Raw genomic sequence first — 13,281 nt, 5'->3', positions numbered from 1 at the left:
AAATTGGAGAAATGTATTATATTAGGTGGACCGGAAAGTAATGTCACTTTCTTAAATTAAATTCAAACGAATCAATTTTTAACAATTTTTAACAATTTTTAACAATCAAATATCGACATGCGCAGAAACGACATTACTTTCCGGTCCACCTAATATATATATATATGTGTATTTAATCGAGAAAGTAACTATGAGAGAGAAAGAGAGAGATAAATTGCAAGCAATCAAGCTGTGTAACGTTTTTATTACACAAGTGCTCGTCGTTTCGTACGCGTTTTAAAAACAAGATTGTATTTCTTGTCACGAATAGTAGTACTACTGCATACGTCGATTGTCCAGTTATTGCGACGATAGTGAAAGTTTGAATTCGGGCTTTTTCTTAACACATTTTACCTACTAAATATTTTAACGGAGGATCGGAAATGGACTGTGCGAATTGGAAGAAATGTTGACGTTGTTAATCCGTCAAAATGAAGTGTACGATACACTATTTTAATCTAAGAAGAGATAAAGAAAGATAAAACATATTTCTTTGTTCCATGAAAGTAAGTATATATGAAGAAGATCGTATCGATTTAAGATGTTTTTCATGGTTTTTATCAAACTTATCAAATTTATTTTAACATATCTTAAATACAGTTATTAAGAAAGTAATTTATTTCAAAAGCTATTACAGCATACCTATTAAAAAAAGAAAAAAAGAAAAAGAAATTGTTTTAATTCATGTTAAATACAACTATTAAAAGGAGTATTTATTTTAAGAGGTATGAGATAGAATTATGAAAAAAAAAATTTGCTTCGAGTGCTATTAACAATATTTATTAAAAAAAAAAAAAAAAAAAAAAAAAAATTGTTATAACAATTATTAAATACAGAAAGTAATTTATTTTCACTGCTGTTAAATATAGACATTAAACAAACTAATTTCTTTTAATAATTATTAAATACGGATTATTAAAGGAAAAATTTATTTTAAGGGTTATTAAAATATATTTATATATTTGTATTTGTAGATGTATTTGACAAAGTCACTGACAGACAAGGAGATAACAATAAAGAAAAGTTACCTCCAGATGAAAATATTAGGATATACTAAAAAAGGTACTAATGATTTTATTGACTCTTTCAATAGTCATATGTCATTGGTCTTTTTTTTTACTTCTTTTTGTTTTTTTTTCTTTTTTCTCCAAGTCGAGACTAACCATATTTGTAAGACGAAAATTTCAATTAGCATAAGTTCAGGTATAACCAATATTTGCCACGCTCTTGACACCTTTTCGATACAAAAAGCCAATTTATCGTATATCGTTCTCTCAGCATGAAACTATTTGTCATCCACTGATCGTATTCATTTGTAGGTATATGACAACGAATGCACACCGGACACACCTCCTTCCATATATGGCCAAATGGTAGGTTCCTTAGCGGTACCAACGAAATTTCTTTATACCATACTTATCTAAGTTTTTTAACATTAGATTTATTAATAAATGAAAAACAATTGGTTTCAATCGTTTTTATAAAAAAAAGTCTCTACCATCAATTTCATTGCATGTTTTCTCAATTTACACGTTACGACATTTTCCATTATACGTTCATCATGTATATTTATATTTGATCAATTTGATAAATTCATTCTTTACTCTCTTTCTGTTGTTTTTTTTCATTTCTTTCTTTTTTCTTTTTTTTCTCAGAAATATCTACATATATGATGTAACTTAATTTACTGGAATAACACCGTCGATGTTTTTAGTTTTAAGAGACACTAGATGATAAAAAAAAGTCGAAAATTTAGTTTCGTTCGTTACATTCGAGAAATTTTTTTAGCATGGTAATAACAGTATACTCGTGTTATTTCAGGGAAAGTAGATCGATCGATCGATCGATCGATTTAAGAACTGGTGAGAGAAAAAGAAGAAAAAAAAGAACAACGAAAGAAAAAAAAGAAGAAGAAGAAGAAAAAAAAAGAACAACAAAAAGAGTAGAAAAAGAAGAAGAAGGAAAAGAAGAAGAAAGAAAGAAAAGGTGAAAATGAAGCTCCCTCCTTGTCGTCCTCCCTCTTAATATTTTTTTTTCTTTCTCTTGAATCGGTAGCAACAATCTTGTATCTGGGAACCACACCTTGGTCCCTTACTACTTTTCTGGTAGTGGTAATCCAAGTTTTTCGGTGGTCACAGGTCCGCGCAGAGAGCTACGCGCATATTATTCATTCGCGCGAACGCATTCGACTCGGTTCACCCGTTCGCGAGGCATCGCGACCGCTTCAGTCTTTACGTTGTCTGCAGTCTTCGACGATCCTTCTTCGAAATTTATCCTCGAGTTCGAGTAGTTTCATTTCATTCTACATTGTAATTCATAATTAACTTTCAATTGATATTAATTTTTTAATAATTTTTAATTCGTACTATATCGTAATTGTTATTAATTTATATAGTTTCGTATTCGATCGTATTAATTCGTACTTGATCGTATCCATTCGTATTTACTCGTGTTAATTCGTACTTGATTATACACACGATCGTGTTTATTCGTATTGATTCGTATTTGATCGTATTTACTCGTATTAATTCGTAATTCATTTATATGTTTGCCCTTATTTATTCCTATAAATTCTTATTTTATCGTATTTTCTCGTACTTGATCGTATGTACTTCTTTTAACTTTTAATTTGATTTAATTTAACTTAATTTCTCTCTCTCTTTCTCTCTCTCTCTCCCCCCCTCTCTCTCTTTCTTTTTCTAAAGTATATATTCATACGTATCACTTCAACCAATCACTTCTCAGGACAGCTTGATTAACCAATAAAAAAAAAGATTGAAAGAAGAGCAAATTGGGAAGGCTGCATTTGAAATTTCGAGGACGCATCCTTGGATTCTTCGATTTCCAAGCTCGATTTTCACCTACTTCAATCGGTTGGCGAACGATTAGGAAGCAAATCACGTGCTACTCACCGGTAAGTACGAGCACGCTTACGGTACCAATATACTTTTAAAGTGCTACCATTCATGAGAGAGGAGGAACAGCTGTGAGAGGAAGAACCGGAAACTTTACCATCTGCATCGCGAATATTAGATATATAAATACTTATTTGCAGTTAAATCGACCTAATCGAAAATTATTACTGTTAGGAAAGAATTTATCATTTCGATCGATTCCGATGATACATCAATATCCTTTCATGATAACATTAAAATTTTCATATGAAATCATTTAAGTTATATTCGATTGTAAAAGAAATTAGTTTTGAAAATTAGAAGATAAAATCTTCCCAAGTAGATTTCTTTACTTAGTCAGATTACTTGTGTACTTGAGGATATTTTTTGTTTCTTTTCTTTTTCTTTTCCTTTTTTTCCTTTTTTTTCCTTTTTTCCCTTTTTTTTCCTTTTTTTTTCCTTTTTTCTTTTCTTTTTTTTTGTTTATTTAAAAGAGTTACCGAGTTACATAGTAATGTCTGCGACCTTGGTCTCGGAGAACCAAAAATATTTATCCTTTTTTCCTTTCTCTCGCTTTTGTGATTCTACCGGTATTTCAATATTCAAAACCGGTGCAACATGATTTAACCCGATTTCTTTTATTCTATTTATTGTATATATTTAATATTCAATATTAAAGAGGTATTCGTTAATCGTTATTAATAAAATATAACTATTTACATATTATGAATATTTTATATCAATCCTATAAACTACTTATAATTCGCATAAGTTTCTATGTTATATTATTAACGATGGACGATACCGATCGATATTTTTAATTCTGTTAATCTTATTTCTATATACAAACGAGATTATGGATTGAATAGGATTAACATAATAGTTAATAATTCCCATTAGAAATGATGAATCATCAGGATAATCGTTTTATCTGAACGGCCGTCGACATCATTACTATTGATAAATTTCTACGCGAATGGAATTTTTGATCGTATTATAAGGTATAATACTAACGTTCCGATTAAAACATAGTCATGATTCTAAGAGATAGTGACACGAATATTTTCGATTATTCCTTAGTGGATGTGAAGAAGAGGACATCCATTGTTCATCGATATTTCTTTTTTTTCTCTTTTTTTTTCTTCAGTGAACGTCTATTGTCAAAAAGAAAGAGATAGACTAAAGAAAACGCACTTACTGTACATGTACTACTTGTATACATATCATGCATATTCAAGGATTTCCATGTGGAATTTCGTAGCTTTCTTTGGTTATTCAGTAGTATGACTTATATATATATATTTTTTTTTTCAATTGTCATCGAACAATACGGACTACTTGATAAATTTATATAATTAATTAATTTAATATATAAAATATATAAAAAATATATAAAAATTAAATATATATTTATAATATAGTATAATATAGGTACATTCTTATAATATATTCTTATAATATTTATTATATATGTGATATAATATTATTAGGTACAAAAATACACATGAATTATATATAATGTTGATAATAAATAATAGATGGATATAAACTAACTAAGGATAATTTGAAGCAGTTGGAAAATTATTAAGATATGATTATTTTCCATGAATTTTCATATTTATTCTTGTACATATATAAGCATGATAGTTTTATTAGTATACTTTTTTCGGATTGACTATTAAAATTCACTTGGATACTCGTAAAAATATCTATTAAGAAGTCCTCTACGAAATTTACAAGCACGAGAATAATTATGACATTTTAAAAGGTTCATTAATTTTACATTCGTCACATGATCCTTACCGATCAGGTTTTCGGTGGTTCACATAATCGATCGATTAGAATTATCATGGTACGATATTGAAAAAGAAAAACAAAATTAGAGAAAGATATAAATTTTTGATAAATATATAACAATAATAAATATATATTACATATTAAAACAAAGAAATTTTAAATATATTAAATGTAATATATATGTATATATTTATATATATATATATATATATATATATATAAATGTATATATAAATGTTATGTATATATATATATATATTTAGTACATATTTACAGTAAAACGTATATTACTTTTGTTAATCGCATTTGAATAGGTATAAATAAAAGAACGCGTACGGAAATATACAAATACAAAGATAAACATAAACTGAAGATATTATAAAGTAAAAGAAGTATACTATAAGAGATATTGGCGAACATATAAGTACCTGTGAGTTGGTGGTATTGCAACTTACGTGGCAGATTTCCCATATATAAAACCACGCATCCTGATATTTAAATCTTATAGTAAGGCTTGCCACGTTAATATGAAATTTTATACTCGAAAGTCGTGGTCATGAATCCTCTCATTCGTTCGATGCACTCACATTAACATGCAAAGATGTTTCATCAATATTTACATACACACATATACACATATACGCATACATCCACACATAGACTGAAGGATCGATTTGCGATGCAATTAAAAGTCAATACAAAAAAGATTCGAGTAAGTACATACCTAGTTCAATTTTTATAAAATCGCGAACGAAGGTCGATAATTAGTATCATCGTTTCAATGATATCAGAATCAATGTGTAATTAATAGAGAAAAAATAAAACGATATATTTGCTATTTTACAAATTGTTTGGTATATCATTGAACAATGTGATAAGTACTTCGTTAATTGCTATGTCTTCTCTCTTTCTCTCTCTCTCTCTCTCTCTCTCTCTCTCTCTCTTTTTCTCTCTGCAATAACGATAATCAACACCGAACGTGAAATATAATGATAGTATGAAGTGTAAGTTTCAACGAAGAGAGAGAAAGAACAAAAAACAAAAAGAAAAAATAAATTGTCGAATATAATGATATTCAATTTTCTTTTTTTTAATGACATTTTTATCTCCTGGTTTCATTAATTCGCCGACAAACACAGTCATCGACCGATCTCTCAAAGAAGATAAATCAGACTCTTTCAATAGCCAATGTTAACCGTGGCCTTTATCGCACATTTATGACTCTTCGATGTTCTTTTTCTTATTATTATTATTATCATTATTCTTATTGTTTGTTCGTTCGTTTGTCTTCTTTTTGGTTAGCTTAATTTTTTCTTTTTTCTTTTTTTTTTTTTTAACAACGTAACCAACGCTTTTGAAGGGACCGTGAAAACCTGATTGTTCGCTGATAATCATCTTCGAAACTCGTTTTCGAAACTATTATTTTCTATATTATTACTCTTCCTTCATCTTCTTTCCTCCTATCAATATGTTCGTTATATTTAATGGAATTTTTGATTCATAAAAAAATATGTCGATTGTTTCTTTGATTAGCGTGAAATTTCTTCGGGTTTCTTCGGTCATTTAGTAAATCGTAAAATAACTGGTTTACATTTCGATGTTATTCTCTCGATCCTTCCTGTTATTTTATAATAATATAATAAAAAAAAATTTTATTATTTGACGAAACGCTTTGCGACTAGCCAACGTAAAGCCATTTTATTCCGTTTTGTTTGCATCGAAGAATTTTGCTTACGATGATAATATCTGTCTCTTTTTTTATTTCCTTTCCTTCTCTTTTTTAATAATATTGATTATCGTTCGACATTTTCATATGTCGATAAGAGATATTATAATTTATTAGGCTTTGGAAATTCTTTTAAGGAGAAGTCACGGCCAAAGGAATTTCTTGATATTAAAAGAAGTATCCTCAAAGAGAATCGAGATTATTAAGGAACTCTTTTCTTTTTTTTCTTCTCTCTCTCTCTCTCTCTCTTTCTCTCTTTCTTTTTCCTTTTTTTTTTTCTTTTTATTTTTTGTATTCCTTGTGTTACTATACACGAAAGTTGATAACCCAACTCATACCGTTCTTCGATTTATCTTCGAAGGAAGGTTAACCAACTAACCTCAAGGATTTCCTTTGACGAATCCACCAACTTATTTTTTAAATTTGTTTTTATTTATTCCGATCATTAAGATTTACTTCGTGACTTACCAACAAATAACGACGAGTTCTATGATATCTCTTTAATAACGTTTAAATCAGATCAAATGGCAATTTATATAAGTAGAAGAGGTCACGACTCGATAAGATATATATATATATATATATATATATGTATTTACACATTTGATGATTAATTTATACTGACCAATGGAATGTAATCTTATTTAATTTCCTTACGCGTTTCGCTTTCTTTTTTTTTTTCTTTTTCTTTTTCTACTTCTTTTTTTTAAGTGCCAATCTTTGAATTTTATCTTCGAATATGTCGTCTACGACTTCTCGATCTTCTGTAATGATTTATCATGCGGATTGTGAATTGTAATTTTTTCATCGATACAGTTCGTAAATCTTTTTAATCATTATCATTTTTTTTCTATGTCAATAAATTAATAAAATTTAAAAGATTTCGTATCTCGTTTGATTACGCTTTGTCATTTGTTTGTTTTGAAATTTTTATATGTATTAAAGATTGTGATAAGAAGTATTTATTGATAATGCGCGTTTTTTCCTTAACATTCTTTTAATTTATTTCGTTGAGTCTGTATATAAAATAAGACTCTACCACTAATAAAAAGAAAATATAAATAAATAAAAATATAATTAATATAAATATATATTTTTATAAGGAATAAAAATATATAAGTAATATAAAAATATAAATATATAACATATTACATAGAAAAATTTTAAGAGATTTTAAATTGTGCACATAATATTTTTATTACTTATTATTAATATAAGAAATATATTTTTTTTATAAATAAAATATAAATATATTTTCAAATACTTTAAAATGTAAACAGTAATATATATATATATATTATTTATTTATTTAATTATATATTATTATTATTATATGAATAAATAGTTATATATATAAATATTATATATATTTTTTTTTAATTACAAAAATAATAATAATAATAATAATAAATATCACAGCATAGTTTTGCAAAATTCTTTCAAAGATTAGCCAATGAATAATATTATTCGTCATGTCATGTATATCTTTATCTTCAATTGGCACAACAAATGGTATATAGCTTGTCTTTTTCTAAGATCGTTACGCAAGTTTACATGCGTGCTTCGATTCAAGGACATTGATCTGCAATTTATTCATGGATACTCTTTCTAATTCAAATTTAGAGAGCCGTTTAAATCGACTTTGTATTAACGAAATTCTCTTTTCATTTTTCATTTTAGTTTCTATCTCTCTTTCTTTTTCTTTTTTTTTCTTTTTTTGTCTTTTTTTTTTCTAACGTCAAGCATATAGATCTTTATAAATATATCTCATTTTAGATTGATCGAGCTAGGTACGCATCAGTGACGTTGATTGGCTCATTCGTAAGCCGTGAAATATGATCCTAATGGATACACTAATGGCGTTCACGAATAGAAATATATAATGAGTTTCTTATCTTTTTCTAATTAGAATAATAACGGGATGCTGCTAACTCAACAATAAATTATGGTAATACAATCTGTCTGAACGATATAAATAATACAAAATTTTTTCTTTCTATTTACGAAAATCATTATTGATTTCGATTGCGTTTCGATTATGACAGGAATAAATTAAGGCATGAAACGATAATGAATCATTTTATTTAGAATTTTAATAGTTATTTCTGATTATTCATGAGTATAAAGAATTTTCATCATTTATCAATGTTAACAAAACAGAATTTAGTCATTCTTCATATTTAATAAATAATGATCACAATTTGTAATTCATGACAACTTATAATAATAAAAGTCTTTTTTCAACGAATTACATTTCACACTAATAAAGTAAATGTCTATTCTTTTTCTTAAATAAAAAAAATTAAAATTTCATGCATGCGTTTATTTATAAGTATAAAGAATTAATATCATTCATAAGTATTATCTGAAATATAGTAATGATGATTAGTTAACGATAAGTAATTATCATTGTTCATAATTTATGATCATCTGTAAAAATAAATTTATATTAAACGAATTTACATTGATGACTATTACGTTAAATAAATTAAATCTTTAATAACGTAATTAAAATTTCAGATATTGCGATGATTACCAGGCATCGATATACCAGTTTATTCCTTGTAGGGCTATACTTTTTTTTAAATGTAAGTTTAAATTACGATCATAAATCATTTGACTGCAATAAAGACGTAATTAAAGTTATTTGGTGAGTTTCGATCGAGACTCGTATCAAATACCGTAATTATTATTAAGAATCTTATTCGAAGATACCCGACGACTATCATGTTCTTGGACATGGACGACTTATGGATCCACCAGGACGTAACAGTATGTGGCGATTTGGATTTCCGAATCCAGTGAATTACAACGATAATGAGTTATTCTGTGGCGGGTATGCAGGTTCGTTTCTTTTTATTTTTCTTTTCTCTCTCTTTTTTCTTTCTTTTTTCTTTTTTAATAATGATTTCCTTTCACCCATAATAAGCGGGTTCTTTGTAAGATGGATGGCAGCCGATTAAAAAGAAAAAATTCAGCCCTAAGGGTTATGAATTTAAGGTGTATCGTATCGTAAAAAAATTCAATATTTTTTAAGATCAAAGAGATTTCGTAAAAAAAAAATTTCTCGAAAATTGTACGCGCTTTTTTATTCGTATTATCGAAATTAATTTTTAGATTTACCGTAGAATTCTTTTTGTTGATAATGTTTTATCAGAAAAAATGTTGTCAGTTTAAAAATAATTTTTTAAAAGTAACTAAAAGATATAATTGTTTAAATCAATTTTAAAAAAGGTAATAATCATTATCAAAAAATTTCTTTGAGTATAATTTTTTAAACGATTTAAACAAAAAATTCTTTTATTTAAAAAAAATTGGATAGAGTTATGTAATTAAATTAATATTTTCAAGTTGAAATAATTCATTGAATGAAAAGTATTGTACGAAAGTACAAAAAAGTACAAAAAGAAAAAAAGATAGAAAAAATAAAAAGAAATGAGAAAAAAAGAATGAGAAATTTGTCAGAATAAATTAAGAATGTTCATTAAAAAAGATATTATGTAAATATTTTTTTGAATTCAGTTCAATGGGTTCAAAATAAAGGAAAATGTGGGGTCTGTGGAGACGCATTTCATTTGAGCGAGCCAAGACCACACGAGGCAGGTGGTGAATATGCGAAAGGAACTATAGTCAGACATTATACGGTTGGCCAGGTAATTTGCATATTTTGTATAACAAAACAAATAATCAAATATTATCTTCAATACTCCCAACTATTATATAATTATTCGTTTATAGGAAATCGACATCGAGGTTGAGCTAACGGCTAATCACATGGGAGGATTCGAGTTATATCTCTGTCCAAATAATAATCCTAGGAGCGAAGCAACTCAACAATGTTTCGATAGGTATAGATAATTAATTTGATTTGTTAAACCATGAATAATCAAAGTTTATTCGTTTCAGATATCCTCTCTACGTATCTGGTACACGAGACGTCCGTTTTGAAATACCTTTGGATACAGAAAAGAAAGCTATATTCCGTTACAGAGTTGTCTTACCGGCTTACATAACTTGTACCCAATGTGTCATTCAATGGAATTATTACACAGGTTCTTTATTTATTTATTAATAAAAATTTAATCTTCGAATTTGATTTTAGTTTTTTCTTAATTTATTAATTATATGAATAATATTTTATTATTTCTTCTTTCTTTTTTTTTTTTTTTTCAGGTAATATGTGGGGTACCTGTGATAATGGTACAGAAGCAGTAGGATGTGGTAGGCCAGAAACATTTCGAAATTGTGCGGACGTCAGTATTGTGACAAGTACAGCAGGAGTTCCACCACCCTTTGTGCACGATGATAATCCCTTCTTACTTTATTACAGAGATATTACTTCACCGAACAATATATTCCCGCTAATAGTAAGGTACTCTATTTTAAACGAAATTTTTTTAATCTTTAACGATATCATTTAATATTACGTTATATTTGATATTAAATCATGTTATAAAGATAAATATTTATATATTGACCATAGATCACAAGTTTGCGTACCTACGTATTTTTATCGACTTATACCTGGCATGACTGATTGGTGTCAGGCCAATTGTCTTCGTTATCCACCGAATTGTCCAAATATGGTCTGTCAGTGTCCGTAAGTATAAATCTATATAAGTAATTATAGTTGTAAATAATTGAAAGATAAAGTAAATTAATTTCTTTGTATTGTTTTTTTTTTTGCAGAGAAGTGTGCGATGCGATAGGTGAAATCGAAGGTAAAGAAGGTGCAAGCGTTTATTGTATGGATAAATGTCTGGTATATCCATCTGATTGTCCGAGTCATCGTTGTCGTTGTTATTGACAAAAGAAAAAAAAAAAAGAAAAAGAAAAAAGAAAAGAAAAAAGAAAACAAAAAAAAATAGAAAAGAAGCTCATCCATCTTCAACAATAATATCTATGCCGTTTAATGATCAAACAATTTGATAGGCAAAAGACAAACGGATGCTATTGCAATACTCAATTAATTAACCATTAGATTATCGATGTTGTCTTTCATATCACGCCGTCCATGTATGCTTGTCCTCTTTTTTTTTTTTTTGATTATAAAGAGTGTTTCGTATCGATTGCATGTTCAACGAATGTTTCCTATTATATGTATAAATGATTAATTAGATTGTAAGTAAAAACTCACGGAATCGCAGAAGAGAGGAATCTAAAGGATTTCAAAAAAACAAATAACCTGCGATGGTTCCTTCCATTGTATACGAGAAGATAACAAAAAAATATGACTGACATATCATTCTTCTTCTTCTTACCTTTTTTCCTCTTTTTTTGTCTTCTTCTTCTTTGTAAACACGAAATAAATAAATTTGAATGTATAATATGTATGTATATCTAGTCTAACTTTTAGGGAAATATAAGGGCTAGATAAATATATATATATATATATATATATATATATATATATATTTATTTATTATATATATATAAAGTGGGGCAAGTCCATTTTGATGAAAAAAATAATTACAAATTAACAAAATTTACCTTCTTATTTATGTTTTCTATCAATAACATAAAATAAACTTGCCCCATTTTCAAAATCAACGGCTCATACATATATATATAAATATATATAAAAGAAAATCTGTTTCTCGATCGATATAATGGCACTATAATATTTTAATGTTAGGACATGTTCTATTGACAGCTTAAAATATTACGCATATATCACATATTATATTATGTTATATGTAACGATTAACGTATCTGCGTTCTTATACATAATTTACAATATGCAACTATGTTTAACGAAACGATTCATTATTTAATTTTTTTTCTTCTCTTTCTTTTATTTTTTTAATACGCGTTTTCATCAACATTATAATCATATGGGTGCGAAGAATCTTCTGGGTCATCGTCGTCGTCATCGTCGTAGTAGTAGTAGTAGTTTATCTCGCTGTTCGTCTTCTTTTAATCGAAGAAATTTTTCTTTTGCGATGTATACAGCAGCGGCCACACGTACGTATGTACGTATGCATGTTTGTATGTATGTATGTATTTATATTTATGTTTTCGATTATATTATATTTATCGTCGGATCTTTCATAGAGATCACTAGGGTTGTTTAATATATTATCTTTCTTTTTTCTTTTTCTCCTTTTTTTTTTCTTTTTGTTTTTTTAACACTTTAAAAAACTATGTACACTAAAGCTTTTTATCGTCTATAACGTTATTATCAACTAACTAGTAACATTTTTCCTTTCTTTTCGCCTTTTATTTTTTTCCCGGTTTCTTTTTTCTTTATTTATTTTACCTTCCTCCATTTGTCTTTTCGATCAATAATAAGTCATCACCAAAAAGTGTATAACATCAACGCGGCCTCCAAATAAAATCGTATCATACGCACTTGGCAACTAGCGTGATATTTAGGAGGTGAATAATATATAAAGATCTCCTTTGTTTTTTTTTTTCTTTTTTTTTTCTTCTTTTCTCTTTTTATATACTAAAATTATTAATCGACTACTCAACGTCCATAAATCATTTACGATACTATATATTCATTTTCCCCTCTCTCTTTCTTTCTTTCATTTCATTCATTCTCTTTTTATACATATTTCTGTCTCTAACAATACGTGAAATACGATGCACTGTCTCTAATGATATCAAAAAAAAAAAAAAAAAAAAAAAAAAAAAGTATGGCACCGAAGTTGCTGTCCAATCAAATGGTACGCCCATTGTGGAACATCGAATCAACATTGGTTCGAAAATTTGTCGTCCAATTGCAAACCGATTGAGTACTTCATCAAGACAATAAAAACGTTTTTACAATTAGAGACAAATTAGAAACGTATACAAACGACACTGCCTCTCTAAATACAA

At 27.6% G+C, this 13,281-nt stretch overlaps 1 protein-coding gene and 1 long non-coding RNA gene across 10 annotated transcripts; both read left to right on the top strand.

Moving 5' to 3' along the window:
* Positions 1-153: 153 nt before the first annotated feature.
* On the top strand, positions 154-1,903 carry LOC124952892. Its single transcript, XR_007102052.1, has 4 exons — positions 154-545; positions 1,014-1,101; positions 1,359-1,412; positions 1,861-1,903. It is a non-coding gene; the product is annotated as an uncharacterized LOC124952892 (long non-coding RNA).
* A 268-nt stretch (positions 1,904-2,171) lies between these two features.
* Positions 2,172-11,696, top strand: LOC124952887. 9 transcript variants are annotated; one of them, XM_047503473.1, is made up of 11 exons: positions 2,179-2,348; positions 2,785-2,953; positions 8,233-8,404; positions 8,977-9,044; positions 9,168-9,300; positions 9,979-10,109; positions 10,195-10,304; positions 10,363-10,508; positions 10,630-10,828; positions 10,940-11,056; positions 11,146-11,696. In XM_047503473.1, the coding sequence occupies exons 4-11, from the start codon at positions 8,985-8,987 to the stop codon at positions 11,261-11,263; spliced, it is 1,014 nt and encodes a 337-aa protein (XP_047359429.1). In that variant the 5' UTR covers positions 2,179-2,348; positions 2,785-2,953; positions 8,233-8,404; positions 8,977-8,984; the 3' UTR covers positions 11,264-11,696. The 9 variants fall into 9 exon arrangements, 8 of the variants coding, with proteins under 8 accessions (XP_047359429.1, XP_047359428.1, XP_047359430.1 ...); XM_047503472.1 differs by having other exon boundaries at positions 2,179-2,643; XM_047503474.1 differs by having other exon boundaries at positions 2,179-2,953; positions 8,233-8,246; positions 8,366-8,404.
* Positions 11,697-13,281: the final 1,585 nt, after the last annotated feature.

The sequence above is a fragment of the Vespa velutina genome, chromosome 11 (assembly GCF_912470025.1).
Source record: "Vespa velutina chromosome 11, iVesVel2.1, whole genome shotgun sequence".
Taxonomy (NCBI): Eukaryota; Metazoa; Arthropoda; class Insecta; order Hymenoptera; family Vespidae; genus Vespa; species Vespa velutina.
Note: the sequence above shows the minus strand (reverse complement) of the source record. Positions and strands in the feature narration are given on the sequence as shown.